This window comes from Thermothielavioides terrestris, chromosome 1 (assembly GCF_000226115.1).
Source record: "Thermothielavioides terrestris NRRL 8126 chromosome 1, complete sequence".
Classification (NCBI taxonomy): domain Eukaryota; kingdom Fungi; phylum Ascomycota; class Sordariomycetes; order Sordariales; family Chaetomiaceae; genus Thermothielavioides; species Thermothielavioides terrestris.
This window is the reverse complement of record NC_016457.1, coordinates 5,939,357-5,966,018: the sequence shown is the minus strand read 5'-3', so window position 1 is coordinate 5,966,018 and position 26,662 is coordinate 5,939,357. Positions and strand designations below refer to the sequence as shown.

Here is a 26,662-nt window from a genome sequence, read left to right as displayed (position 1 = left end):
GGTGGGTAAAAAGGCCGATTTTTGGTTGGCTGCAGGGCCCTGTCAGAAAGTGGGTAAAAAGTGGGGCGAAGAACCAAACTAACAAACAAACAAGGATTGAACTGTATAACCACGACCGTTTCAGTTACGGTACGGAGTACGGAGTATTCCGTACCTGAGCTGCCTATTCCGTACCTTACCTATTGGATTCCCCCGACTGTGCAGTCCTAAGCACAAGTATGAGCGCGACCACTACCTACATCGTGCTTTCTATCGTGATGCGGTACGGAATGGAGTATACATTGATCTATCCTTCAGAGCCTCCTGGAAGCGCAGCGTTTCATGTTGCAGGCCATCTCTACCACGGATAGGTAGTACCTTATGCTCGTCACTTCGCACTTGCGCTCCCGGCCGGCTTACAGACCTGGAAGTTGCCCGCGACGTGAGGATCAGATATCCCACTCAGTAGGTCCAATAAAATGGAAGTTCGTGGTTGACATCGCGGTTTTGAGTGGAGCCAGGGATAGAGAAACATAACGGGAAGCAACACCTCCACCCAACTGTGTAATGGGCCGAACGCCGGGACACTGATGGGCAAGGCTAGCTTCGGGTAACTAAGGCGGGGCCTCTGGGCCAAGTGAGGGGCAGGATGGGAAACAGTTCCCAGAGTCAGTGCCGCCCGCGCCCGCAAGGTTGGATGAGGCCTTCAACCGTTGTTCTGTCGTGATCGGTCCGATCCACCAGGTTGCTTGCCAGCCCACGGTCCTACACTCCAGAGCAACGGATTTCAGGCTCTTCGGAAGAAACCATTGAGCGCATCGGCATTGTCTATCTCGAGTCAACCCTCCGATCCGCCGTCACTGCAGCTCATCGCCCACGCTACACGAGTGCACAGCGGCCAAGATGTCTCCGTTCACGGTATCCAAAATCCTGGTCTTCGGCGGAACGGGCACTATCGGGCGATACATCACCTCAGCCCTGCTTCGTGCCAAGCCCTCGTTCCAACAGATCGTCCTCTTCACCTCGCCCAACGGCGCCAAGGAAAAGGCCCAGCAGCTGGAGCGATGGAAGGCGCAAGGCCTCTCGGTGATCGTGGGCGACCTGACATCCGAGGCCGACGTCACTGCTGCCTACTCGGGCGTCGACACGGTCATCTCAGCCGTGGGACGCGGCGGGCTCCAGCACCAGATCGAGCTCCTACGGCTGGCCGAGGCGTCGGAGAGCGTCAAGTGGTTCTTGCCGTCAGAGTTCGGCACGGATATTGAACATAACGACAAGAGCCCGAACGAGCGCCCGCACCAGCTCAAACTGCAGGTGCGCAAGTACATCCGCGAGAACCTGAAGCGGGTCCAGGTCACGTACGTCGTGACGGGGCCCTACTTCGACATGTGGGTGGACGCTGCTCCCGGGTACGAGATCGTTGGCGGGTTCTTCCCCGAGAAGAAGCAGGCGTATGTGGCCGAAGACGGCAATGGCAAAATTGGGTTTTGCACAATGTCGGAGTAAGTCAAGCTTTTGTCTCCTCCTTCAACCGGCCTCGCCGCACAGCAGGGCAAGCTTCTCTGACTCGGCTGTACCTTGGTTAGCGTCGGTAAATTCGTCGTCGCCACGCTCAAGTCCCCCGAGGTGTCCTTCGGCAAGGCGCTCAAAGTGCAGAGCTTTGTCGTCACGCCGAACGAGGTCCTGGCCGAGTACGAGCGGCAGACAGGCTCCAAATGGGCGGTCACTAGGACACCGCTCGACGAGATCAGGGCCTTCGAGGCCAAGAAATGGGAGGAGGGCGACCCCCGGGCGACGATTGCCACGCTGAGGCGCATCTGGGCCGAGGGCGGCACATTGTATGCCCAGAACGACAACGATGTGCTTGCCCCGAAGCTCGAGGCTTTGGACTCGCTCGAAGATGCGGTCAAGAAAGCACTGGCGGGAGGCTACAAGAAAGACACATTTTAGTTGCCTTGTACAGGAGTAAACACGCATTGCCGCTCGAGTACACACCTCAGTTAGGGGAAGTGACATGCGTTTAGTGAGATATGCGTTAATCAGGCGGGGCTGTCCCGTTAGTTACTGTACATGGACAGTACTCCGGACTTGCGAGGCTGAATCCCCATGCACCTCCTCCTCCTGCTCGGCCAATTTACCACAATAACATTAGCTCGACAATACCCAACATCTTGCATCTTGCCATGTGTATCAATCAGCGATCAGCATAGAAATATTTGAGCAGTCTTTCCTGCGATGGCGTCGGCGCTGAGCGATGTCACGCCGTATCTGGTGGTGCTCGTGGCGGTGGCCACCCTCGGTCCGCTCCAGTTTGGCTATCACTTGGTGAGACGAATCGCGCAAAAGTCCCAAGCAGTTCCCGCTGGGGTCCGGGCTGTTGAACCGGAACCTCCGCTAACTCAACGTCATACCTGTCCCGCAGGCCGAACTGAACGCGCCCGAGGATGTCATCACCTGCCACAAGAAGGCTGTTTCCACACTTGACAAGCTGATGTCGCTCGGCTCCAAGACGGCCGCGGCCGACTGCATCCCGATGAGCCGGGCGGCGTTTGCTGCCATTTCGGCCATATTCACACTCGGTGGGCTCATTGGCGCCCTGGCCGCGGGGCCATTCACGTCGCGCCGTGGCCGTCGGCTTTCGATGCAGGCCACGGCCATGTTCTACCTGGTCGGGTCTGCGATTGAGACCCTTGCTTCGTCGGTCCCGGTCATGGTGGTCGCTCGCTTTCTCACCGGAATCGGTGCCGGTGCAAGCACGGTGATTGTGCCGCTGTACATCAGCGAGGTAGCCCCGCCGACGAAGCGCGGCTTCTTCGGCGCCTTCACGCAGATCAGCATCAACCTGGGTATTTTGTTCACCCAGACACTGGGCTACTTCCTGAGCCACGATAGCGCCTGGCGCTGGATCTTCGGCACCGGTGTCATCGTCGCCCTGGCGCAGGGCCTGGGCTTGTTGATTGTGCCGGAGAGTCCGTCGTGGACCGCCAACGTGAAAGGCGACGTTGTCCGTGCCCGTCGTGCCCTGCAGCGCATTCGGGGCAGGCACACCAACGTTGATGAGGAAGTCGAGGCGTGGGGGGCTGGCGACGGCAAGCCGCCTGGCGAGCGCGAGCGGTTACTTGCGCGGAGCGATAGCGACTCGGCGGAGGCGACTGCCGGGCTGCTGTCGCCGCCACCTACCGCTTCGAGAAGCCAGAAGTCGCATCTGGGCTTTGTGCAGGTCGTCCGCGACCCGCTGTACCGTCCAGCGATCACGGCCGTGGTAGGCATCATGTTCGCCCAGCAGCTATGCGGCATCAACTCCATCGTCATGTACTCCGTGTCGCTGCTCAATGACCTCCTCCCGATTAGCTCGGCGCTGCTGACTATTATCATCTCGGTCATCAACCTGGGCACTACAATTGCCGCCTCGCCGCTTCCGGACCGCTTCGGCCGCAAGACGTGTCTCCTTACGTCGATCATCGGCCAAGGGTCAAGCTCGCTGGCGCTGGCGCTTTCGATCCGCTTTGGCTTCAAGATCATGTCGGCCATCGCAGTTCTTCTGTTTGTGGCTTTCTTTGCTCTGGGCCTCGGCCCTGTGCCCTTCATCATGGCGTCGGAGCTGGTCGGCCCGGAGGCTGTTGGTGCCGCACAGTCTTGGGCGCTGGCGGCGAGCTACATCGCGACCTTCCTTGTCGCCTACCTGTTCCCCATCGTCAACGAGGCGCTGAATACCGCGTTGGGCGGCGCGGGCTGGGTGTACTTTATCTTCGCCGGCTTCGCCTTGCTCTGGGCAGCCTTTGTCACACGCAACGTGCCCGAAACAAGGGGGAAGAAGGACGCGGATGAGGTATGGGGACGGACTAGGCGTACTGATTGACGAGATTGAGCGCGGAGTTTGGGAGCAATGACTTGTTCGCAGATATGTTTTATGACGCTCTGCTGAAGGCTCGCCTGTTGCGAACCATCTGCTCTAAGAGGCCGATTCCGGCCCTCACGCCGTCAATGACGAGGATCTGGTCGCCCCGCGCTGAGCCATACTGCTCCACTGCCACGGAGCGGATGATCTCCTCCAGCCCTGCCATTCCCGCGCAACCCATAACCACGCACTCCACGTCCCCCTTGTCCAAGAGCCTCCTGGTGGCCTCCCTCAGCTTCTCCCGCACAACAGCGGGTTCTACGCCGCCGTGGAAGTCGCCCGCGTTGAGGCCTGTTGTCTCTACTCCCGCGAACTTGATGTTGGACGCATGCTGCTGGGTGCCCAAGAACACGTTGACTCCCTGCGTCAGATGGTCCTCCCAGAACCTGCCCGTCGTCACGATGCCCCATTTCTTCCCGGGAGGCAGCAACGACAGGCAGGTCAGGATGCTCGCCTCGAAGATGCCCGTCACCGCCAGCGGGCCGAACTCGCCGTCGCGCTCGGCCAGGATGCCGACCAGCGGATGCGCGCTGAAGCAGGCGACCAGCACCGCGTCGTAATGCCCGAGCAGGCCTGTTTTGGTCAGGTCCTGGCAGACCGACTCGGTGCTGGCGAGCAGGTCGTGGCCGTCGTTGATGCTCGCCGGGCTGCTGCTGGGCGCAGTGTAAGTGTACACCTCGGTGGACTGCCGTTGGTCAGCGCTCTATCGGAGGGATAGCTTCTTCGAGGGGGAGGGGAGAGGAGTGGAAGGGGGTGGGATAGTCATATCAACCTTTGAGAGCTCAAGATCTCGAATGGCCTCGCGCAACCCGAGGGTCATCGCCTGCGATGAATTCGGATTCAGGACCAGGATCTTGGTGGTCCGTCTGACGAGGGTGGTCGTCATTGTGCAATGGACCTGGAATATGCTGCGAATGACCGGAGCACGAATGGGCTCCGGGAAACCCTCGAGATAAATGATCCTCCCCCTGTGATAAGCTGCCTCCTGTCACTTTCCCACTAACTCCATCCCCTATGGAAAAGGGGCAGTTTCACCGTCTGTTATCAGGACGAACCCCCACTTCGTTCGTGGTTGCGATGCGGGGAATCACGTGGGTCCGGCAGCGCCCTGGTCACTCAGCCACAGCGCTGCTGACGCAGTTGCTCGGCAGCTGCCAGGGTTCCCGTGGTGCTCCTGTTGTAACCGTTGCCAACCCCAACCCCACCATCGACATCGCCCCGGACCACCATCACCGCCCGCAGCTTGGTATCGACGGCCCCGGAGCTGGTCGGCGCGCCCATTCAGTCCCAGTGCCAAGTTCACGTTTGCTAGACGCCGCACCGCTCAAAAATGGCCTCTCCACCCCCCATTGGTGAGTCGAAGTGCGACGATCTCGGCGATGCGCCCAGCACGCAAGCATCAAGCACCCAGCTCCCACCACCTGGCGGGCCTGGAGCTAACCTCCGCACCTCGTACCTGCAGTTCTCGACGGCGGCACCGGCTTCCTCAAGGTCGGTTATGCGGCGCAAAACTTCCCCGAGTACCAATACCCGTCCATCGTCGGCCGGCCGATCCTGCGCACCGAAGAGAAGGGCGGCAGTGACATGGTGATCAAGGACATCATGTGCGGCGACGAGGCCGCGGCCGCCCGCACCATGCTCCAGATCAGCTACCCGATGGAGAACGGCATCGTCAAGAAGTGGGATGACATGCAGCATCTGTGGGACTACACCTTCTTCGACAAGATGAAGATCGACCCCCGCGGCCGCAAGATCCTCCTGACCGAGCCGCCCCTCAACCCGCTCAAGAACCGAGAGCAGATGTGCGAGGTCATGTTTGAGCGTTATGGCTTTGGCGGTGTCTACGTGGCGATCCAGGCTGTCCTGGCGCTGTATGCCCAAGGTGCGATACCCTCCTCCCCTCGTCCCCTGGGGGCCGCCAGAGCGTGAGGGTGCTTTTGGACGCAAACCTACTGACGTGCGACCCGTGCGCGCAGGTCTCAGCTCTGGCGTTGTCGTCGACTCCGGCGACGGCGTGACACACATCGTCCCAGTCTACGAATCCGTCGTGCTGAACCACCTCACCCGCCGGCTCGACGTGGCCGGCCGCGATGTCACGCGCAACCTTATCGCCCTGCTGCTGCGCAGGGGCTACGCGCTGAACCGGACTGCTGACTTCGAGACGGTGCGGCAGATCAAGGAGAAGCTCTGCTACGTTTCCTACGACCTGGAGCTGGACAAGCGGCTAAGCGAGGACACGACGGTGTTGGTGGAGAGCTACACGCTGCCGGACGGCCGCGTCATCCGCGTCGGGTCAGAGCGCTTCGAAGCGCCCGAGTGCCTGTTCCAGCCGCACCTGGTCGACTGCGACCAGCCGGGCATCGCCGAACTATTGTTCAACACGATCCAGTCGGCCGACGTCGACGTCCGCGCCTCGCTCTTCAAGGCCATCGTCCTGTCGGGCGGCAGCAGCATGTACCCGGGCCTGCCGTCGCGTCTGGAGAAGGAGCTGAAGCAGTTGTGGCTGACGAGAGTGCTGGGAGGCAACCCGGAGCGGCTGAGCAAGTTCAAGGTCAGGATAGAGGACCCGCCGCGGAGGAGGCACATGGTGTTCCTCGGCGGCGCGGTGCTGGCCAACATCATGGCCGACAACGAAAACATGTGGATTTCCAAGCAGGAGTGGGAGGAGCAGGGCCCCAGAATCCTGGAGAAGCTGGGCCCGAGATAGGCAAGGTCGGTCGGGCGGTAACGGTGCAGCAAGCGTTGCCCATTTTAGATGACGAAAAAAAGAAAGGCGATGACTGCATGCTTCCATCTGGTGTACTGCGATGCTGTGTGCGGTGTCCGGACGGATTACTGAACACGCAAGCCCCTGATCCAGCCCGAGGTGCATCAACCCGGGAAACGCCACCGCGTAGTGTTACGTTACCGATCGTTACGTCGCATAGTTAATACACCACGCTTGTAATTAACATTCGTTAGTGACCTGACATGGTTATGGCTAAAGAGGTCCCGCCAAGACTAATTTCGGAGACTGCCGCTTACAAGTATTTACAATCGCCACGGGGTGAGCAGGGCCGCGACGGGGCCTCGACGACTTCGAGCAACATCAACAACGAACAATCGCAAAGACTTGTTGCAACAACTTTACGAAACCTCAACCAAATCGAAAAAAAAGAAAACGAAGTTAACCCTCACCCTAACCTTGACCCTCACCCTAACCATAACCCTTACCCTAACCAGCGGGGGGCTAGCGCCGCCCCCCGCACCCCCGGCGAACTAACCCGTGGCTAACCCGTGGCGATAGTGCAAACCCCTTGGCGGTCTTGGCGGGGTACTGACGCTGTAAAAACATTGCCGACAATTGGCCGAAATTAGTCTTGGCGGGACCTCTTTAGCCATCAGCCCTGACATGCCTGCAATGATCACCTCCCAAGTCAGTCATCACTCGGCGCAAGTCACCTCTCGGCGCTGTGCTGGCTCGTTTCGGGCAAAAACCGACAGGAACACGGCAGCGCCGGCAAATCTCGCTTCGCCATCGTTGGTCTGAAAGCCCGAGGTCTCCGCAATCCTGGGACAAATTCCTCCGGTCTTGTGCACTTTGTGCAATTGTGCACTCGTCCACTTCGTGCTGACTCGCCTCTTTCGGCAATCCCCCGAACCGGGAACGCCCCATCCTGGGTCCCGGGTCCTGATCCTGGGTCCTGGTCCTGGGTCCTGGGTTCCGGGCAGCCGTCGGCCCCAATCTCTTCTTCGGTGTTGGCCCCTCCCCTGGGCTGCCAGCAAATGATCAAATGAGCCTCACAAATCCACCGTCCACTTCTGCGGGCCCGGGGTCGGTCTCCGCTGTCAGAACTCAGACATTGAAGAGAAGCGTGCAGGCCGCCTTCGAAGGTAATCATGGACTTGTTTCTCCGTCTCTCGATCCCCCATCTTTCCCCCCTTTCCGGCGTCTTCTCTCTCTCTCTCTCCCCCTCTCGTTTCCATCTCTTGTCCCCCGTGACGCTGCGGTTACGGGAGGAGCTGCCGCTACCCGAAGGAGCCCGAGCTTGCCCAAGTTTTCTACTCGGTCCTCTCCGCCCGCCGGTTCCTGGTTTTGGGCCCTCTTCCTCCCATCCCAACACGCTCGTCCTGGCTTTCAGCGGGTAGCAGGGTGCGGCAGTGAGAACTGCAGCATGAGGTGGTGTTGCTACGGCTGCCAATAGCGGTGCGCCCCCGAGGGAAAGCGCTCTGGTCCCTCATGGAAAATCGACACGCTCCACCTTCGGCGACCCAGCGACCATACGGATACGCCAAGCCGTATGGTGGCGCCCATCCTGCCAGGGCGCCTAACTCGTCGGGCCTGATGCATCAGGATGCGTCCGCCGCGGCACCCTTCTCTGTCTTCCCGCTGCTCCCGGACGTCGCCATGAGCCAGGCCAAGCGCCCGAGGGCTGAAGTCAGCTTCCAGCCAAGGCCTTGTCAGTTGTTCTTCTACCATCGTCCTCTTCACCGACCCTATCCGGGCCCCTCTTCGGAGATGGAACACAGGACACAGGAACGTCTCTTGACTTGCTAACCCGTCCCCTCCCCTCCCGCAGACCCGGCAGACCGTGGCACCGGATCCATGAGCTACCAGAGCAAGGTCCGGGTAACAGACAGGTACAAGGTCGTCGGCTTCATCAGCAGCGGCACGTATGGCAGGGTTTACAAGGCCCTGGGCCGCCACGGCCAGGGCGGCGAGTTCGCCATCAAGAAGTTCAAGCCCGACAAGGAGGGCGAGCAGGCCTCGTACACGGGCATCTCGCAGTCGGCCGTGCGCGAGATGGCCCTGTGCTCCGAGCTCAACCACCAGAACATCATCCGCCTGATCGAAATCATCCTCGAGGACAAATGCATCTTCATGGTGTTCGAGTACGCCGAGCACGACCTGCTCCAGATCATCCATCACCACACCCAGCAGCCGCGCCACCCCATCCCGCCGACCACCATCAAGAGCATCATGTTCCAGCTGCTCAACGGCTGCCAGTACCTGCACGCGAACTGGGTGCTGCACCGCGATCTCAAGCCCGCCAACATCATGGTCACGTCGGCCGGCGAGGTCAAGATCGGCGACCTCGGGCTCGCCCGCCTGTCCTACAAGCCGCTGCACAGCCTGTACAGCGGCGACAAGGTCGTCGTCACCATCTGGTACCGCGCCCCCGAGCTGTTGCTGGGCAGCCGCCATTACACGCCCGCCATCGACCTGTGGGCCGTCGGCTGCATCTTTGCCGAGCTGCTCTCGCTGCGGCCCATCTTCAAGGGCGAGGAGGCCAAGATGGACAGCAAGAAGACCGTGCCGTTCCAGCGGAACCAGATGCAGAAGATCGTCGACATCCTGGGCCTGCCGACCAAGGAGCGCTGGCCGCTACTGACCAGCACCACCGAGTACAGCCAGCTGGCAACGCTGCAGCCGCCCGTCAGCCACGGCCACCACCACCAACACCACCACCACCAACAACAACAACACCATCAAGCCGGCGCCTACCAATCGTCGCCGCGCCAGCCCCCAGGCGCCGGGGCAAGCCAGCTGGAAAAGTGGTACTACAACACGATCGGCGTCGGCCAGCAGCAACAACAACAACACACCGGCTCCACCGGCCCCGGCGGGGGCGGCGGGGGCGGCGGCGGAAACCCGCTCGCAACCCTCGGCGCCGAAGGGTACAAGCTGCTGGCGGGCCTGCTGGAGTACGACCCGGAGAAGCGGCTGACGGCGGCGGCGGCGCTGCAGCACCCCTTCTTCAGCACGGGCGACCCGGTCAGCGCCAACTGCTTCGAGGGGCTCAAGACCGAGTACCCGCACCGCCGCGTCAGCCAGGACGACAACGACATCCGCACCAGCTCGCTCCCCGGCACCAAGCGCAGCGGGCTGCCTGACGACTCGCTCGCGCGGCCGGTGAAGAGGGTTAAGGAGTAACGGTTGGGATGGGATGGGTAAGGCAGGGTTGGGCAGGGCAGGGCTGGTCATTGAATTAGGGCGAGTTTGGCGTTGGGCGTTTGAAAATCTGAAGATGCTGGACAGGCAGGCGTGAGTGAGCATTTCCGGGCGTTGGTGGCAAGGGTCGATCATCAGGAACCGTAGATACCATATCCGCTGTTGGCGTCATTATACGGTTGTGAGGTGTTCACTTAGCGGGCTGGGGCAGAAAGCTGAGATACTGGCGCCCCCGTGCATCTTTGTCAAGAGAAGCATCTGAGCATGAGCGCATACAAGTGGAAGTGAACTCGATCTCCGACTGGACTGCATTTCATTTCCCACGCGCTCAAAACTCCGACGCTCAAGTTGCCTTCCACCACACACCCCTTCCTCCCTGTACTCCTGGGTATAGACTGCGTTTCCTCCGGCTCTGGCGAACATATTAAGGGAAAAAGAGAAGAAAAAAAAAGGAGAGAGAGAGAGAGAAGGGCGGGCTGGGGCCCAGACATTAAGGTATAAAATAATAAGAGGGTCGTAAGAGATAGACATCAAGTGACAAAGGGGCAAACCGACGGTGGGCAGGACTTGGCGAGGCAAATAAGGGACGAGGAAATGACGAGACACAACCCCTCCAGCGGCACTCTGAGCTGAGGCGCGGCAAGCTGGCGGATGGAGGGCCCAGGCGAGCGAGTGGTTCTCTCTCGCTGACGGGTTGGCCGGTTCTTTGCATTTCCCGAGGGAGGGGGCTGCCATCCCCGCGGCCGGCCATCCGAAACTGTTGCTTGTACGTGGTTGGGTGCGAGGCACAGAGAGCAGAGTCCCGCGACCGTCACCCCGCATAGGCCGACTCGGATTGCCGAACGAAGGCCAAGATGTGTCGAGCCGGAAGGACAGGCAGTTCCGCCGTCATTCCCCGCTCCCCTTGCAAGCCTCGGCGGTTATGTTGCGGTTCGCGGCGGAGAACTGGGCTCGTTCACTTCCCGGTGTACCTGGGCGACTTCTTGATGTTGTCCGACAGCCAGCCGAAGCCCTCTGGCAGGCCCTCGCCCTCAATGGCAATGGCGGGCTGCACGAACCATGGCCGGTCCTTGAGCTTGGAGAGCTCGAGCTTCTCGGTGATCGTCTGGGGGTCCATGGCTGTTGTGTTTGCGAGAAAAAGTTAGCAAACCGCGTCGTAACCCGGACATTCAGTGGTATTCTTGAGTTAGGTTCCATGGAGTCGGACATACCGCCCTCGAGATCCTGCTTGTTGGCGAGCACCAGCAGCAGGCAGTTGGACATTTCTAGGTCGTTGAGGATGCGATGCAGCTCGGTTTTCGCCTCGTCAATCCGCCGGTGGTCTGACGAATCGACCACGAAGACGAGACCCTGGGCGCCTGCCATGGTCGGTCTGTTAGCGCTCGTGCCCCCCGCGATCCTGGCGACGGAAAATGGTTCAAGAGCAACAGAATTCTTACCGCTGTAGTAATGCCTCCACAGCGGGCGGATCTTGTCCTGTCCACCGACGTCCCACATGTTAAACTTGATGTTCCGGTACGTGAACGTCTCGACGTTGAAGCCGACAGTCGGGAGGGTCGTCATGGTCTGGTTCAGCTTGAGCTTGTAGAGAATCGTGGTCTTGCCCGCCGCATCGAGGCCCAGCATCAGGATGCGCACTTCCTTGGAGCCGAAGAGCTTGCCAAAGAGGCTCGAAATGGACATGGAGGCGCCCATTTTGGCCGGTGTCGCTGTTCGCGGGGACCCTTTCGTGTCAGGAAGAGGGTGAGGGAAGCGCTGCGAAAGCGGAGACGACCGAGCAGCGTTTGGCGACGCGGTAAGCGACGCAGTAACTATGCAACAGCGAACGGCAAGGGGGGGGCAGAAAAGAGTCGTTTAGTCGTCTGGATTGTGCGGGTCGAGAATTGTGCTGTCGCGCAATGCAAGCAAGAATCTGGAGCCGCAAGATAGGCAAGGACTATCTGTCAGCTTCGAGCACAGGCGTCGGATATCGGACCGGGAAATGAGACGAGAGATTAGTTAGCGGTAGGGAGATGGCTGGGGCAGCCGAATCCCTACCGGTAAACCTTAATCAAGGACGCACCTTGCAAGCAGACTGGGAACTCGAGCAATTCGTCGTGTTGCGTTGACCCTGGCAACACACGAAAGGCAGACAGAACGGGGAAAACGCTGGCTGACTAGTGGACGCAAAGCGTGCAGCCAATGTCTCACTCTGTTGCGATCAAGGTTGTGGTGGAGGTGGTGTGCACGCGAACCTGGGATCCGCGTTTGTTCCCCTGACAGGGAAGCGAGGCTGCCTGCATGCTTCCAAGCCTCGACGAACCCCAAAGGGAGCAGAGCCGAGAATTTATTACCTACCCCTGACTTCCCAGCCAATCAAACGCTGGGCTGCCCACAGCTGGCCAGTGCACGTCCCCGTCGCGGAACCACCCAGCGGTGGAGATTCAACCCGCTAATTTAACCATACTGTGTGTGTTAAGGTTGTGTAAACTTCGGACGCTGGGTTGAGTATCCATCGACCTCTGACCCCAGATCCCCCACACCCGGGGAACAAACAGATAGTAAGATGGCACGTCCGCACCGCAGGCTCCAGGCCGTCTCGTGGGACGGCCGGTAGTTATGTCAGTTCCTGTACTCGACGACAAAGCGCCGGTCCACGAGCTGCAACGTGACGTTGTTCTCCTCGCCCTCGAACCGCAGGCTGACCTTGCCCGTGGCCGCATCGGTCCCCATCACCTCGGCCTTGTAGAACGTGGTGCTATCCGGGTAGAGCGCGAGCACGGTCTTGCCGCGTTCGAGCTCGGGCAGTTCCACCCCCGGCGCGGGAATGGGGATCATGCTGCTGGCGCTCGTCCGGTACTCGATCCGCTCGCCCGGCGGCAAGTCCGGGTCGGCGTCCTGCACCTTATACCGCCGCGACTTGCCTTCGCCCAGGACCTGCTGCACCTGGCCAAGCATCCATTCCGTGCTCTCCGTCGTAGTCGTCGGCTTCGGCTTGAACACGACGTCCTGGCCCTTGAAGAAGGAGACCTTGGCGCGCTGGGCTGCCGTGGCCGAGGCGGAGCCGCCGGACTCGGGCGGCACGCTGTCCGCCTTCCCCGGGGTGTCTCGGTCTCCGCCTCGTGGCGGGACGCTGTCCCGGTTTGCTGAGCGGTCGCTGCCGGCCCCCGTGCTGCCGCCGAGTTTCCTCCCCACCGGCGAGGGCACGGGGGAGTCGCCGGAGCCGTCGAACTCGTACACGGACCCGGGATCGCGATCGCGGTCTCGTTCCCTGTCCCTCTCGCGCTCCTTGTCGCGCGCACTCGCCGCCCGCGCCGACGCCGACCTCGACGATGCCGAGAGCAGTCCGCTCGGCCGCTCGCGCGCCGAGAGACCCGCGGCGCCGGCCGCTTGTGCCTCCGCGTCCTCCCGCGCTTTCACCAGCGCCCGCAGCACGGTGACGTGCTCGATTAGCGCGTCGATCTGCTGTTTGCATTGGTCTGCGCCCTTGACGCCGGCGCGCAGCAGGTTGTCCAGCTTCTGCTCCTCGGCGGCGAGGTCGACGGTGTCCCTGTTCTTGGCCGTGTAGCTGTCCTGCGCCACGATGGCGCGGATCGAGTCGTTGCTGCCGTTGATGCCTTCGATCATGGCCCGCATGTCGTCTTTGACCTGGCTCCACAAGTGTGCTTCCTCCCCTTGCGTGCTGCCGCTGTTGCGGTTCGGCCCGCGCGCGTTGCGGTTGCGTGAAGACATGCTGAGGGGGGAGGGGGCAGCAAGACACCAAGCCGACCAGCGCAAGGTTTGCCGCACCTCTCCAGGCGCTTCCCAGTAGCTAGCTACCTCGAAGAACGGGCTCGGCTAGGGCAGCCGATTCGAGCCAGAATGGTCCGCGCCAGTTATGTGTGTCTCTGTCTAACGCTCGGCGTTTGGTGGCAGCTGCAACGGTTGGTCCCCTTCTGCGGTGCCGTTGTGTTGGAAGGGGAGTTGGAGGGCTGCGGATGCAAAAGCAGCGGCGTCGGAGCGATCTGGACGCGGTGTCCGTGGTGTTTATGCTGTCGAAAGCATTCCGAAGATGCAGGATAAGATTGTTCTGCGGCTGTTTTGTCTTGTGTGGTAGGCCGTCGTCCTGTCGTCCGTGAGGTTGTCCGGCAGAATCGAGGGCGGTCACGAATGCAGTCTCCATCAGCGTGTCAGGGTCTGGGGCCCGCCGTACTGTACTGTATGGATTGGTGTCTTTGACTGTGGGGGGTTCGCTAACGTCGAGTTCAAAACTGCCCGCTTTGAACCGCTCAACACAGTGCGGCAGCGGGCTGGTCAGAGCTGCCCCGCCATGTGACGTAAAACGAGGGGCTGCAACTCCAGTGGACATGGGACGGAAGATGCACCTCCAGGTCAACCAACCTACACCCCAGGTCAACCTTCACTATACCCGGACAGCTCGACACGGCGGGTTAATAAGTCGCGAGGCCCACCGCTTGTCTGTCCGTTTTTAACACGGGTTCCGTCTCTTCGTCTTTGTACAACGGCAGCCCAGAAGGCAAAACTCCATCCGAACTCTCTTCGACGATGCAGGTTCCCCTGATTCGGCTCCAGTGCGGGGCCAATTCGTATGAGTGGGGGAAGAAGGGCGGCGAGTCTGCCGTTGCCCGCTTTGCTGCAGCGACTCCCGCTGCCGATTTCACGATCCAGGATGACCGGCCGTACGCAGAGGCAGGTCTTGTCATTCTTCCCCCAGTTTGATGAGGTCATATCAAGCGAGTTCGAGTTCGGCTGACGACGGCGCGGCGGCAGTTATGGATGGGCACGCATCCGTCCAACCCGTCCAAAGACGTGACCACCGGCCGCACGCTGCTCGACCTCGTCCAGGAGAACCAGGCGCTGTTGGCCCCCTCGGTTGCTGCTCGCTACGGCAACAAGGTCCCGTTCCTCTTCAAGGTCCTCTCCATCAACAAGGCGCTCTCCATCCAGGCCCACCCCAACAAGAAGCTCGCCGAGCAGCTCCACGCACGCGATCCCAAAAACTACCCGGATGACAACCACAAGCCCGAGATGGCCATCGCCATCACTCCGTTTGAAGGCCTCTGCGGCTTTCGCCCCCTGGGGGAGATAGCCCACTTCTTAGAATCTGTTTCTGCGCTTCGCCAGCTGGTGGGCGAGGAGCAGGCCAACGAATTCGTCGAAGTGGCTAAGAACACGAGTGACAGCGACTCCACAGAGGCAGTGGAACGGAACAAGAAGGCCCTGCAAAAGGTATTCTCCGCGCTGATGTCATCGTCTGAAGCCGACATGGCCGCCGCCGCCAAGGTGCTCGTCGACGACGCTACCAACGCTGGGCCTGACTTCGCAGGAGGCGGTGTCAGTGCCACGCCCGGATCAGTGCTTGCCGAGTTGGTCCGTCGCCTGCACGGCCAGTTCGGCGCCGACTACGGCCTCTTCGTCCTCTTCTTCCTCAACTACGTCACGCTCCAGCCCGGCGAGGCCCTCTTCCTCCGCGCCGACGACATTCACGCCTACATCAGCGGCGACATCGTCGAGTGCATGGCGAGCAGCGACAACGTGGTACGAGCAGGCTTCACGCCCAAGTTCAAGGATGTCGACACCCTCGTCAACATGCTCACCTACAACTACGCGCCCATCGACGAGCAGAAGATGCACCCTGCCGAATACCCTTACGCAACGCTCAACCGGGCTGCCTACAGCTCCGGCTCGGCCGTTACTCTGTACGACCCGCCGATCGACGAATTCAGCGTCGTGCGGGCCGAGCTCAGGGGCAACGCTGCCAAGGCCACTTTCGACCCTCTCGACGGGCCCAGCATCATCATCTGCACGGCCGGCAAGGGCAAGATCGCCGTCGGCCCGGCGGTGCAGGAGATCAAGGAGGGATATGTCTTCTTCGTCGGCGCCACTGCCGAGTGTGTGCTCGAGTCTGAGGCCGCCAGCGACGATGATGAGTTCGTCACGTTCAAGGCGTTCTGTGAGGTTGAGGATCAGCGCAACGGGACTTCATAGGACATATACCCTGGAGAGCAGAAGAGGAAATAAAAAGCGCGGCCCCGCGCAATCTTGATTGTGGGCGTCATCGTACCTCCTTGTCCCATCCTCTCGTCCGCCGAGTCGGGGATGCCGGGCTGTCTTGTGTTGCGTGTTGTGCGAATGTCCCCGCCACACTCTTGGTCCCATCACCGCGCGGAAGCTTCCATCCTTTGCTCCCAACTGTTCTTGTGCGGCTCGTCCTTGAATATCTAGCAGCTGCTCGAGACCAATCAAAGCGGTTTTTACTCATGTCCGTGGGATTGGACCGCCTTCTCTCTTGTCGGATGAGAACTACGATGCCGAGGAGTGAGGTTTGATTCTTTTTACTTCCTCCTCATGGAGCGTGCCCTCAGCATGATACTACCTACCTTCCTACGCTCACTCATACTCCCGTCCGTACTGCTCCAGTCAGGGACGGCGCTGCGTTTCATCCAGACTCGGACGCTCACCGGCCCCGCCAGTCGCTGCCTGCCAGATGTTCTGTTCTGTCGCTCTCCAGCTAGTGCAAGCGCGGTCGATGTTCTCACCATTTCGGTGTTCCCTCATCCTCCGCGCCCCCCCCCCCCCCCCTCTCCCACCCGCGCGGCCCCCAAACTTCCTTTTTTTCCCCTTATTTTGTTGGTGTGTGAACTGCGTATGTGTTCTCCTCCAAGCCGCCGTCAAGAGTGCAACGTTGCAGATCTTAATTTGCGTCGAGGCTACGCTCTGCTTACCTCGTATAACTATCCTTAGCCAAGTGCTGACTGTCCAAGGTGTTCACCCAGAACGGTCGGTATCTCTTAACCGAGAACAAGCCCTCCCACTGTGTTGTTTCGTGCAGGCCATTGATTGGACAGGATTCGTGCGGCACTGCTCGGTCTCACCAACGTCCCCTAGTTCCGTGGCTCATCGGAATCTCAAGAGTAATGAACGATGAACTAACGGAAGTTTGAACTCTCGGCTCGACACCGCCACCGCATCAACCATGGTTCCTTCTGTCCTCGCAGCTGCCGGCGCGTTGGCCGGAGCAGCGTATCTCAATGCACGCCTCTCCCTCGCCGATGACCTGGTGTTCTTCGGCGTCACCGGCTCGGTTCTCCGGCAGGTCTCCCGCGCCATCCGGGCCGACAAACTCAACTTCTTCTATCTGCTCGAGGAGCGGGCGCTGAACAAGACCACGGCGGGGAGGCCGTTCATCGTGTTCGAGGGCAAGTCGTACACCTACGCCGACACCTATGACAAGGTTCTGCGATTCGGCGCCTGGCTGCGCGAGCGCCGCGGGGTGCAGCCGCGAGACATCGTGGCGCTCAACTACCAGAACTCGGAGACGTTCGTGTTCCTGTGGTTTGCCCTGTGGGCCATCGGCGCGAAGGCCGCCTTCATCAACTACCACCTGCAGGGCGCCGTCTTGGCGCACTCGCTCCAGGCGTCGACCGCGAAGCTGGTCATTGTCGATCCGAGCGTGGCCGGGAATGTGACCGAGGAGGTGCGGGAAGCGCTGCCCGGGACGAACTTCCTCGTCTTCTCGCCCGAGGCCGAGGAGGAGGTTCGGAACACGGAGCCCGTCCGCTATCCGGACGCGGTGCGGTCCGAGAGCGATCGTGTTGCCATGGCCATTCTGATATACACGTCAGGCACGACGGGCATGCCGAAGCCCGCCGTGCTCTCGTGGGCCCGACTCTACCTGGCTTCCATGATGGCGGCCAAGGGAGCAGGCCTGCGGCCCGACGATGTTTTCTATACGGTAAGTCGTCTCATTTGACTCTCCAGTCTCCGACCCTCGAGCAAGTCCATGTCTGACTGAGCTGGCCCTGCACTCCAGTGCATGCCCCTCTACCACACCTCCGCTTCCTGCGTGGGGGTGTGCGGCGTGCTGGTTGCCGGTGCCAGCGCCGCCATCGGCCGCCGCTTTTCGACCAAGACGTTCTGGAAGGAGGTGCGCGCGGCAAACGCGACCGTCATCCACTATGTGGGCGAGACGGGCCGCTATCTGACGACCGCTCCGCCCGAGATCGACCCGGCTACCGGTGCGAACCTGGACAGGGCGCACCGCGTGCGGCTGGCCGTCGGTCACGGCCTGCGGCCGGACGTCTGGGAGCGGTTCCGGGACCGGTTCGGTATCGATGTGAGTGTGGTACTTGTCCATAACTCGGAGTCTAGCGAGATGACAGTCTGAACATCCTTGGCAGACCATCTTCGAACTCTACGCGGCCACCGACGGCACCCTCGGCTTCTGGAACCGGTGTCGCAACTCGTTCGGCACAGGCGCCGTCGGCCGCTACGGCTTCTTCTCCAGCGCCTTCCTCCAGAGACGCTCAGCCATCGTCCGCGTGGACAACGAGACGGATCTTCCGTGGAGGGACCCCAAGACGGGTCTCTGCCAGCGCGTCAAAACCGGCGAGGTGGGCGAATTCCTCGTCCTCCTGCCCGCCGACGACATCAAACAAGCCTTCCAGGGATACCTTGGCAACCAGAAGGCCACAGAGTCCAAAATCTTACGCGATGTGTTCCGGAAAGGCGATGCCTGGTTCGTACAATACTCAGCCTATCACCACCGTTTCCCCCCTTTTCTCTGAGCGGCCTCGGGATCTGGCTAACACAACGCCAAGGTTCCGATCAGGCGATCTGATGCAATGGGATACCGACGGGCGATTGTACTTCATCGACCGCATCGGCGACACGTTCCGCTGGAAGAGCGAAAACGTGTCGACGACGGAGGTGTCGCAGGCGCTGGGCCTGCACCCCGCCGTGCTGGAAGCCAACGTGTACGGCGTGCAGCTGCCGCACCACGACGGCCGCGCAGGGTGCGTGGCCATCGTGCTGGACTCGCCGCACCCTCCGCGGCCGGAGCTGCTGGCGAGCCTGGCGGCGCACGCGAGGGAGACGCTGCCGCGGTACGCGGTGCCGCTGTTCCTGCGCCTGCTCAAGGACGTCGGCATGCAGAACACGGGCACGCACAAGCAGCAGAAGCACGTCCTGCGCCAGCAGGGCGTCGATCCCGCCAAGGTCCAGGGCGACGCCCTGTTCTGGCTGAAAGACGGGACCTACGTCCCGTTTGGCGAGCGCGAGTGGAGGGCCCTGCAGCAAGCGGCCGTCAAGCTGTGACCGTCACCGCGTGGTTCTGTGATCGTGTGAAGAGATGTGTTTCCAGCCCTGCGGTGGACTCGGCGCTCCTGGCCTGCTTGTTTTTCAGTCGCAACCGACGTCAGGACCGGCAGGAGGGAACTGGGCCAGGTGGGTGGGTGGTTCGGATGCTTTGCATATAGCGTCGATGGATGGGGTCAAGCCGCCCAGGAAGGGCCATCCCACCGGTCAGGCTAGGTCGAGGGGTCGCACAGCTGGACCAACTCGTCGAAGAAGGTATACCAGAGAGAGCCGAGAAGCGAGCCGGCTTCCATCGCTCGTTCAACGTGGACAGGCAGGGAAGGTGGCTTATTAATGATTAAATACGGAGGATGTAGGGCCCATGTTTTGATGTGACTTTGCTAGGTCATGTTGCAAGCACTACTGGGGTACACTACCTACATAGTCGATGTTTGGTGTTGTATCTTTCATACTATTACTGGACTCGTCCAGCCATAGAGTTCGAGGACAGATGTTCTCTCTCTACGGTCCTTCCCCTCTGGGCCACTCATGGGCTAGCGTCGACATGTGAGTTGATATTTATAGCTTCTCGTTGATTAACTTTTCCGGGATACTGGACGGCTTCAATTCAACCGCTACATTGGCCCCGCGGAGGATGGCATGCCAGTCAAGGGACCGCTGCAACATCAAGATTTGCGGAAACAAACACCATTGGTCCTACCTGGTGACAGCTGCGAGAAGAGTCTGGAAGAGGCAAGCCAAAAGTCTGGAACGACCCAGGAACCGGGACGCACCGGTCCCTGAATATTGGCTGGGCTGTCCCTTGGGCGCAACTTGGCCGTCGCATGCCCGAAGAGGATGTTCCGCGATATAGACCTCAATTTACGGTACCCAACTCGGAGGAGAACGCCAAGGTCGTGGCTTCGGATCTGGGACGATGGACGATGGGGACATCACGGAAAGCTTAAAGTCTCTTGTCTTTCCTCAAGATCCTCGGGTTGATGAGGCCAATCTGCGCTTGCATCTCGAGACGTCAACGTCATCGCCCAGACACCACAGCACTCTGTCCCTCCTTAGCTTGAAGGAGAACGCTGACTCAACCTCCACGATGCTCACCCGGGTTGTCCTCGTCCTCGGTCTTGCGAGGTAGGGTCGCCCTTCCAGGCTGTGTGCTCCTTTTCGTCCCACGTATCTAACCCGCTGCTGTCCTCTCCCAGCGCCGCACTCGGCCAAATCACGCTGACGCCGAGCACGGTCCGCACTGGCTGCCCCATCATCCTGACGGTGACCGAGACGGAGACGGAGACGGAGACGGAGACGGAGACGGTAACCTCGACGGTGACGACGACCGAAAGCTACATCGAGCAGGACACGGTGACATCGACCGTGATTAGCACCAGCGTGCAGACGAGCGTGCAGACGAGCGTGCAGACGAGCGTGCAGACGAGCGTGCAGACGAGCGTCAGCACGACGACCGCTACCACCACGGCGACGACCACGGCCACGACCACGCGCACCGACGTCCACACGACGACCTTCACCAAGCCCTGCAGCAGCAGCGTCAGCTGCCCGACGCTCACGCGCACGGCGACGGCGTGCAAGACGTGCTTCCTGCCCGGGTGCGCGACCACGTCGGTGGTGACGCGGCCGTGCGGCTGCACCGGCGCCCTGCCCACCGCCACCGTCTCGTTCCCGTGCAGCGACCCCAACGCGTGCAACAAGATCGGTTGCACCACCGTGTACGACGTGCAGACGGCGGCTTGCTAGTGGTGTGATGATGGCTTCCTAGGTAGCCAGTGGTTCAAGGTTGTTGGTCTGGATGGAAGGGAAGGGCGGAACCAAACTGAGCATCAGCAAGCGTCATGTCCGCTTGCAAGTGATTACCTCTGCAGACACACACAAATATTCAGAGAGAGCATCATCTGTAGCGAAGAGCAAGTGTCAAACCGCTTGGGACTTCTGCGTCTGGCGTGAGATCGACGTTTCAGGATCATCCTTCAGAGCTACGGCATTGGCTCTCCTCCTGCGCAACGCCCGCAAGCAGCCCAAGCTATTGATCTTTGGCAAATGGCACCTGCTGTTAGACGAGAGTCGTCAGATAAGTGGGACCTGGAAGAGAAGAAGGAAGCAATGAACACAGGCACTTCCACAGCCAACCTGGAGTGGTTGCATTGGCGACGGGACCTCGCATGGCTCAACCCAGCAATGGGAGGACAAACAACTTGCGGACCTAGGAAGTTCGGCTCGAACCGGCCAGTCTGCCCAGGGCGTTGGAGTTGCCTGCGGGCTGGTGAATGATTATAAATTCTTTCGGCTGTCGCATCACGCCGCACCCCTGCGGGGGAGGCGGCAGGAGCCAGTGTCCATCCCACGCCCCCTTCGACAGCCCCCAGTTCCGCGTGGGTGAGCGCAGGATGTAGACAGCGGTGGCAGCGAGGTCAAGGTAATTGGGAGCAGGTTACAAGATGTGTTGGCATTGGTCACACAGATCGACAGACACGTACTGCATATGCACATATGTACATTAAGTGAACTAGAATTAAGTGGACGCTGTGCAACGGTACATGCATGCAGCTATGGCTGGCCCGCCCAGCCGGGAAAAAGAGCCCAGCCCCGTCATTGCGGACTCGTACTGTAAGCATGAGCGGAGGGCGGGGGAGCCGGGGACCACGCCGGGGAGCCGTCCATCTCTGCTTCGACCCCGGCCGGGTAGTGGCCGGCCTGCAGCTCGTGGGCCTCGGGCTCGGACGGCAGCTCGGTCTTGAGGGGCGGTGCCTGCGGATAGTAGGGCATGGTCGGCGGCAGGACCTCCCCTCCCGCGTACTGCTGATGTTCCCGCTGCACCTTGTTCAGCTTCCACCACAGGTAGGCGACCGCCGCGACGAGCAGCGCGCCGACCGCCGCGCCCACCCCGATGCCCGCCTTCGCGCCCGTCGAGAGGCCGCTCGACTGGGCGGATACCGGCTCCGCCTGGTTGTTTGCCGACGAGGTCTGCGAGGGCAACCCGCCGGTGCCCGGGGTCGATGACGTCGCCGAGGCTCCGTCCGAGCCGCCTGCCGTGGTCGTAGCGCTGCTCGAGGTCGTCGAGGAGGAGGACGTCGTCGTCGTCGACGTCGGGCGCGGCGTCTTGACTACGTACGCGCTCTTCGAGTTGTCCCACAGAGCCCATGTCTGCGGGTTGGACGGTTGAACGGTGAAACGGCCGACGCCGGAGTCGCAGCAGTCGTCGACGCCGCTGCAGCAGTACCACAGGTCGTTGTTGGTGACATTCTGGCACGAGACCAGGTCGTGGCCGTTGTTGTCCCAATCCGAACCTGGCGGCAACCTTGAGTGAGCACACGCGCCACCAGTCTTTATCCGTGAGACTTTGGGGGGGGAGGAGGGGCGACGTACGCTCGCAGTAATGCGGGCAGTCAGGTGAGTTCCAGGACTGGTCCGTACAGGTGCCCCGGATGATCTTCCCGTCGGCGCCCTTGCAGAGGTTGTTGGTGAGGCAGGCGTAGCCGTTGATGCCGACGGCGCCGCAGCAGGCGCTGACCTCGGCTTCAGGGTCGCAGGGGACGTCGTATTTGGCCACGCCCCCGTTTGGGTAGTAACATGTCGCTGTCGCCGGAGCGGTCTGCAGGACGACGAGATGGGCGAGCAGCGCGACGAGCGACTTCATGATGCTAGCTGGACGGTCGGGTTTGGCCAACTCTGGACCCGGATCGGGGCGTTGAGGTACGGGTCCGTTGGAGGAGGAGGATTGAACCCCTGGAGCGCATAGCGCAGAGCTTGAGGCGTGACTTTGCGGAGGGATTGGGGCAGGGAAGAGAGAACGTGGACAGTTTCGGTGGGTTCGTTCTTTATTCAGATAATGAGGGAAGTTTTGGCCCCCAGCGGAACACCAACATTTCTGGCAAAGATTCACTTAACTGTGCACTGCGGTACATAGTACTGCGGTAAGCATCAGGCCACCACTCACCAGTCACCGCTGGGCAGACTGACCCAGACCCACAGCCGTGGGCTCCTGTGCCGCCCGCGCGCTGCGGTGCCGCCGTCTTGGCTGGCAAGGGGCCAATGATTTGAGATTCTGGCCGAGACGCTAGTTACCCGAGCAAATGCCAAGTCCATTCCTGCTCCAGCTTCCTTCTGTGTTTGGGGGCGTGGGAACCCGAGACAGAAGCATGGACGGTGGATGGGAGAGGACGAGAGCGGCGCGAGCGAAGCACGGTTCTTTTCTTTGCTTTTTTTCTATCTTAGGAGTGTCTGGACCACGTTTTGATTTCGTGATTTCCTGTCGTTTTTGGGGCCGGGTCTTCAGTCGAACTCTTGTGCAGCTTATGGAGTAATTCCCTAGTGTAATTCGTTAACTACATCCGATGGTTTTCGGACCATCTGTGTTGAGTCTAGGCCACGGTCTGGGGGGTGTTCGTCGAAGGAAGGATTCGTGGATCCACGGTCGGCTGCGAGACGTGTCACAGTTATCCGTACATAGAAACCTGAGATACATATACGTGTATAGACCAATACGGAACACGGATTATTGTAGAGCAGTTACCCAGTATAACACAGGGGAGATACGTCGTGGTTGACTCTGCATTTGGGCTTGGCCATGTCCTGCTTTCAACTTGCTCCATCCACCCGCTGACTCCAGTGGGAGCTTGAGACCAACAAGCCTGCACATCCCAAGGCGAGTTGGCTGCGGAAAAAAAAATGAGGACAAAGCTCCCGGGCCGCGGCGAATTCCCGAGCGGCATGAGAAACAGCCCGAAAATATAAAAGCGCCCCCACCCCTGATTCGTGATCATGATACGCCTGGGATAGGCGGAAGGAAGCAGTGGCCGGCTTGGCGTAAGCTGGGTCGATTTGGGTTGTTTGGGGAGGAGAATCAAGAAGGCCTGGGCACAATATCCAGGACAAGAGGTCTCAGATGGAGAGGAAGTTGATAATATGGGAGCGAGGAGTCGCGGCATCGCGCCGCAGAAAGCGAGACAATGCAATATTTTAGCCTTGAACGCGGAAGTGGAAGCTTCTCAGACGAGCTCGATTTCCACGAGGAGCTGTGCAGTAACCCTCGCCAACGCCAGCACGCGTGAGGCCACTCCGCTCCCTCCCTCCCTCCCTCCCTCCCTCCTCCTATTTCAGACCATATTTTGACGCCTCCGCGGTTGCTCCTCCTTCTCCCACCATGCTATCTCCGACTTGAGATGCCACTTGAGCATATAGGGGATTAGCCAGAGGGATTGCCGTTGAAGGCCACCACGTTGACGGTGCCGCTGGGTATGCCGCTAAGCTTGCCCGAGGTGCCGGTCGACCGGATGTACGCGCACAGGTCCTCGGGCGACTTGGGACCGAGCAGCGCCAGGAGGTAGGCGCCGAGGCCGGTGATGTGCGGCGTGGCCATCGAGGTGCCCGAGATAGTGTTCTGCGGTCACGTTTGTGGATCAGCATGGGGCGCGTCTATGAAAACTGCCGGGCTGGGTAGGGGTGAGGGTTAGTTGTCTCTGGTGGACTTACCGTTGCCGACGAGCTGCCGATCCAGGTGCTCAGGATGTTGGTGCCGGGCGCAAAGATGTCCACCACAGAGCCGTAGTTGGAGTAGCTGGCTCTGGCGTCGCTGCTCGTCGTCGCGCCGACTGTGCACACGGACGGCTCCGAGGAGGGCGACGAGTTACCAGCGTCCTCGTTGTCGTTGCCGGCGGCGACGGCCAAAAACACGCCCGCGTCCACGAGAGCGGCGGCGGCGCGGTTGAGTGAGGCTGAATAGCCGCCGCCGAGCGACATGTTGGCCACAGTGCCGTTGGGGCAGTTTCGGCTGGGCGCATCGCTCGCGACGTAGTTGATGCCGGCAATCACGCCAGAACTGGGACCATGTGTCAGTAAGTCTGGAAAGCACCCAAGATCAAGGGGTGTCGCCGACATACGTGGTGCCGGAGCCGCTGGAGTCGAGGACCTTGACAGCGTAGAGCTTGGTCTTCTTGGCAACACCGTATGTGTTGGAGCCAATCGTGCCCGCGACATGCGTGCCGTGGCCGTTGCCGTCGGTGTTGGAGTTGTCGACGAAGTTGGCGGCAAAGGTGGCGCGGCCGCCAAATTGCTGGTACGGGAGTCAGCAACATGCCCCAAACAAACGTGACACGGATTCAGGTGCTCAGCCAGCGGCTCAGCGTACCGAGTGGCCAGTGTAGATGCCCGTGTCGATCACGTACGCGCAGGTACCGGCGCCGGCGCTGTCGTCGTAGACGTACGTGGTGGATCCTGCGTTCCTGTGCGAGATGCGGCCCAGGCCCCAGGGGGCGCCGGTTTGCGAGACGTACGTGTTGATGGTGAAGATGGCTTCCTCCTCAACATATTCGACCTGGAGAGATGTTAGCAGCCATAGCGATATGGTGACTTCGTCAGTAGTAGGCATGGATGCTCACGTCGGGCAGACTACGGATCTCATCGAGAAGGGCGTCCTCGAGCTTGCCTGCGAAGCCCTTGAACTTGCCGCTGCGGTAAACATGGTCGGGGCTCTCGAGCTTGGCGACGGCCTCGAGAAGGCTATCCTCGCTCACGCCGTCCTTCATCACGACGACGTACTTGCCCGGAACTTTACGGCCGGCCCTGGCTGCGATGAGCGGTGCCCGCTTTTCAAGGGGCTCAGCGGTAGGGGCCGCAAAGGCGGCGGGCAGCAGGGCCAGGAGGACGGTGGTGAGATGCATGTTGATAAGACCAAAGAGGAAACAGGAGGCCCAGATGAGGAGTCGACGTGTTGACCTTGGTGCTGAGACCGTGCTGCCATGATCGGCAGGGAATCGTGGTATTTATCCTCATCGCTCTGGCATCTGGCACAGAGTAGGTGACCGCGGCGTTGAGCATCAACCCCATATTGCTTGTGACCTGCCACTTTCGACATATCCGACAGTCTTCTCGGTCAAGCCAACGCTCCCGACGGGCCACTGGGGCGTGATAACAGAGTAGCATTTCAGACGAGGTCTCAACGTCCCTACTGACAATGACGAACAAAATGGCAAGCCAGAGGAGAGCCATGAGACACACCTTCCCCCTTCAGCTCTTCAGCCCGAGCCGGCAGGCGAGCGGGTGCTCCCGTGACGACTAAGAAGCTGTTGTGTAACCGAGATCCTGGTTATCAATGGCTCGTACCTGAGTTGAAGAATTGCAAAAATACGAATGGCATGTCGACAGCCACTATGGAGCTGTGTTGATACCGGGGCTCAATACGTTACGGTTCTGTTCATTTCAGACCACGAGACATGAACCAGCCATCGCCCCAAAACTCGGACTTCAGTACTGCGTGGCTGAAAGGCGGTCGTGTCCCCACACCTCCTCTGATGATCGTCTTCTAGCAGAGGTGAGCGTGACCGGATGCCTTTTTTTTTTTCTTTTTCTTTTTTTTTTCTTTTCTTTTTTTTTTTCTCCGTGACATTGGCACGTGAACTGGCCGAACGCTTGATTCGGCCAGGGAATAATGTCTGTATACCCCTCGCAGCTGAGCCCACTGCCTAGTTGGTGCAACGTAGAATCAAGGATGTAATTCTGGGGTAAGACAGCATGGCGGTCGTGCACCCCATATCTCGACGGGATCTCGTCAGGGACGACGCGGGATGGCGCCATCACATTGGTCCCCCACCGGGCAAACAAAGACAGAGCCTCGGCAATACCGTGCATAATGGGACCAGAGTGGGTGGGGGACAACATGAGATCATGAGCAAGCGCCGAGCGTCCGCAAGTTAGGACTCTGCTGGTTGGTACGAGAGGTGGTCGCTGAAAACGCCAAGGCGCTGCGGTTACAGGTTGGGCAGGTGGCATTGACG

At 60.4% G+C, this 26,662-nt stretch overlaps 12 protein-coding genes across 12 annotated transcripts; 7 read left to right on the top strand and 5 right to left on the bottom strand.

Moving 5' to 3' along the window:
* The first annotated feature begins 550 nt into the window (after positions 1-550).
* On the top strand, positions 551-2,072 carry THITE_2109248 (uncharacterized protein). Its single transcript, XM_003649995.1, has 2 exons — positions 551-1,481; positions 1,566-2,072. The coding sequence occupies exons 1-2, from the start codon at positions 883-885 to the stop codon at positions 1,927-1,929; spliced, it is 963 nt and encodes a 320-aa protein (XP_003650043.1). The 5' UTR covers positions 551-882; the 3' UTR covers positions 1,930-2,072.
* Positions 2,073-2,116: 44 nt separating this feature from the next.
* Positions 2,117-3,878, top strand: THITE_2074814 (uncharacterized protein). The gene is made up of 2 exons (XM_003649994.1): positions 2,117-2,304; positions 2,402-3,878. The coding sequence occupies exons 1-2, from the start codon at positions 2,215-2,217 to the stop codon at positions 3,836-3,838; spliced, it is 1,527 nt and encodes a 508-aa protein (XP_003650042.1). The 5' UTR covers positions 2,117-2,214; the 3' UTR covers positions 3,839-3,878.
* A 9-nt stretch (positions 3,879-3,887) lies between these two features.
* Positions 3,888-4,763, bottom strand: THITE_40654 (uncharacterized protein; the record flags this gene model as incomplete). Its single annotated transcript, XM_003649993.1, has 2 exons — positions 3,888-4,580; positions 4,650-4,763. 2 exons carry the CDS (start codon positions 4,761-4,763, stop codon positions 3,888-3,890), a joined length of 807 nt encoding a protein of 268 aa, XP_003650041.1.
* Positions 4,764-4,972: 209 nt separating this feature from the next.
* THITE_2109243 (actin-like protein) lies at positions 4,973-6,872 on the top strand. The gene is made up of 3 exons (XM_003649992.1): positions 4,973-5,229; positions 5,340-5,759; positions 5,854-6,872. Exons 1-3 carry the CDS (start codon positions 5,208-5,210, stop codon positions 6,582-6,584), a joined length of 1,173 nt encoding a protein of 390 aa, XP_003650040.1. The 5' UTR covers positions 4,973-5,207; the 3' UTR covers positions 6,585-6,872.
* A 1,055-nt stretch (positions 6,873-7,927) lies between these two features.
* On the top strand, positions 7,928-9,886 carry THITE_2109238 (uncharacterized protein). The gene is made up of 2 exons (XM_003649991.1): positions 7,928-8,316; positions 8,437-9,886. The coding sequence occupies exons 1-2, from the start codon at positions 8,097-8,099 to the stop codon at positions 9,789-9,791; spliced, it is 1,575 nt and encodes a 524-aa protein (XP_003650039.1). The 5' UTR covers positions 7,928-8,096; the 3' UTR covers positions 9,792-9,886.
* An 878-nt stretch (positions 9,887-10,764) lies between these two features.
* THITE_2153318 (uncharacterized protein) lies at positions 10,765-12,065 on the bottom strand (the record flags this gene model as incomplete). Its single annotated transcript, XM_003649990.1, has 4 exons — positions 11,872-12,065; positions 11,249-11,721; positions 11,021-11,167; positions 10,765-10,928 (listed from the first exon to the last, which is right to left on the bottom strand). Exons 2-4 carry the CDS (start codon positions 11,502-11,504, stop codon positions 10,765-10,767), a joined length of 567 nt encoding a protein of 188 aa, XP_003650038.1. The 5' UTR covers positions 11,505-11,721; positions 11,872-12,065.
* Positions 12,066-12,189: 124 nt separating this feature from the next.
* Positions 12,190-13,976, bottom strand: THITE_2109235 (uncharacterized protein). The gene has a single exon (XM_003649989.1). The coding sequence runs from the start codon at positions 13,518-13,520 to the stop codon at positions 12,411-12,413; it is 1,110 nt and encodes a 369-aa protein (XP_003650037.1). The 5' UTR covers positions 13,521-13,976; the 3' UTR covers positions 12,190-12,410.
* A 103-nt stretch (positions 13,977-14,079) lies between these two features.
* On the top strand, positions 14,080-16,065 carry THITE_2109233 (uncharacterized protein). Its single transcript, XM_003649988.1, has 2 exons — positions 14,080-14,477; positions 14,559-16,065. The coding sequence occupies exons 1-2, from the start codon at positions 14,334-14,336 to the stop codon at positions 15,774-15,776; spliced, it is 1,362 nt and encodes a 453-aa protein (XP_003650036.1). The 5' UTR covers positions 14,080-14,333; the 3' UTR covers positions 15,777-16,065.
* A 699-nt stretch (positions 16,066-16,764) lies between these two features.
* THITE_2141752 (uncharacterized protein) lies at positions 16,765-18,884 on the top strand (the record flags this gene model as incomplete). Its single annotated transcript, XM_003649987.1, has 4 exons — positions 16,765-17,523; positions 17,602-17,904; positions 17,969-18,306; positions 18,389-18,884. The coding sequence occupies 4 exons, from the start codon at positions 16,765-16,767 to the stop codon at positions 18,882-18,884; spliced, it is 1,896 nt and encodes a 631-aa protein (XP_003650035.1).
* A 1,087-nt stretch (positions 18,885-19,971) lies between these two features.
* THITE_2085213 (uncharacterized protein) lies at positions 19,972-20,630 on the top strand (the record flags this gene model as incomplete). Its single annotated transcript, XM_003649986.1, has 2 exons — positions 19,972-20,009; positions 20,081-20,630. The coding sequence occupies 2 exons, from the start codon at positions 19,972-19,974 to the stop codon at positions 20,628-20,630; spliced, it is 588 nt and encodes a 195-aa protein (XP_003650034.1).
* Positions 20,631-21,255: 625 nt separating this feature from the next.
* Positions 21,256-22,753, bottom strand: THITE_2109231 (uncharacterized protein). Its single transcript, XM_003649985.1, has 2 exons — positions 22,257-22,753; positions 21,256-22,177 (listed from the first exon to the last, which is right to left on the bottom strand). Exons 1-2 carry the CDS (start codon positions 22,525-22,527, stop codon positions 21,480-21,482), a joined length of 969 nt encoding a protein of 322 aa, XP_003650033.1. The 5' UTR covers positions 22,528-22,753; the 3' UTR covers positions 21,256-21,479.
* Positions 22,754-23,971: 1,218 nt separating this feature from the next.
* THITE_2109230 (uncharacterized protein) lies at positions 23,972-25,616 on the bottom strand. The gene is made up of 5 exons (XM_003649984.1): positions 25,268-25,616; positions 25,018-25,203; positions 24,770-24,942; positions 24,363-24,708; positions 23,972-24,270 (listed from the first exon to the last, which is right to left on the bottom strand). The coding sequence occupies exons 1-5, from the start codon at positions 25,547-25,549 to the stop codon at positions 24,076-24,078; spliced, it is 1,182 nt and encodes a 393-aa protein (XP_003650032.1). The 5' UTR covers positions 25,550-25,616; the 3' UTR covers positions 23,972-24,075.
* Positions 25,617-26,662: the final 1,046 nt, after the last annotated feature.

Bases quoted from the DNA above. Each gene is read 5' to 3' on its own strand.
- THITE_2109248 (XM_003649995.1), top strand. From the start codon at position 883: ATGTCTCCGTTCACGGTATCCAAAATCCTGGTCTTCGGCGGAACGGGC. The intron at 1,482-1,565 runs GTAAGTCAAGCT...TACCTTGGTTAG, and splicing joins GGGTTTTGCACAATGTCGGA to CGTCGGTAAATTCGTCGTCG.
- THITE_2074814 (XM_003649994.1), top strand. From the start codon at position 2,215: ATGGCGTCGGCGCTGAGCGATGTCACGCCGTATCTGGTGGTGCTCGTG. The intron at 2,305-2,401 runs GTGAGACGAATC...CCTGTCCCGCAG, and splicing joins TCCAGTTTGGCTATCACTTG to GCCGAACTGAACGCGCCCGA.
- THITE_2109243 (XM_003649992.1), top strand. From the start codon at position 5,208: ATGGCCTCTCCACCCCCCATTG. The intron at 5,230-5,339 runs GTGAGTCGAAGT...TCGTACCTGCAG, and splicing joins GGCCTCTCCACCCCCCATTG to TTCTCGACGGCGGCACCGGC. The intron at 5,760-5,853 runs GTGCGATACCCT...CCGTGCGCGCAG, and splicing joins CCTGGCGCTGTATGCCCAAG to GTCTCAGCTCTGGCGTTGTC.
- THITE_2109238 (XM_003649991.1), top strand. From the start codon at position 8,097: ATGGAAAATCGACACGCTCCACCTTCGGCGACCCAGCGACCATACGGA. The intron at 8,317-8,436 runs GTCAGTTGTTCT...CCCCTCCCGCAG, and splicing joins CAGCTTCCAGCCAAGGCCTT to ACCCGGCAGACCGTGGCACC.
- THITE_2109235 (XM_003649989.1), bottom strand. From the start codon at position 13,520: ATGTCTTCACGCAACCGCAACGCGCGCGGGCCGAACCGCAACAGCGGC.
- THITE_2109233 (XM_003649988.1), top strand. From the start codon at position 14,334: ATGCAGGTTCCCCTGATTCGGCTCCAGTGCGGGGCCAATTCGTATGAG. The intron at 14,478-14,558 runs GCAGGTCTTGTC...GCGCGGCGGCAG, and splicing joins ATGACCGGCCGTACGCAGAG to TTATGGATGGGCACGCATCC.
- THITE_2109231 (XM_003649985.1), bottom strand. From the start codon at position 22,527: ATGAAGTCGCTCGTCGCGCTGCTCGCCCATCTCGTCGTCCTGCAGACC. The intron at 22,178-22,256 runs GTACGTCGCCCC...GGTTGCCGCCAG, and splicing joins CTGCCCGCATTACTGCGAGC to GTTCGGATTGGGACAACAAC.
- THITE_2109230 (XM_003649984.1), bottom strand. From the start codon at position 25,549: ATGCATCTCACCACCGTCCTCCTGGCCCTGCTGCCCGCCGCCTTTGCG. The intron at 25,204-25,267 runs GTGAGCATCCAT...ACATCTCTCCAG, and splicing joins AGATCCGTAGTCTGCCCGAC to GTCGAATATGTTGAGGAGGA. The intron at 24,943-25,017 runs GTACGCTGAGCC...CTCCCGTACCAG, and splicing joins GCATCTACACTGGCCACTCG to CAATTTGGCGGCCGCGCCAC.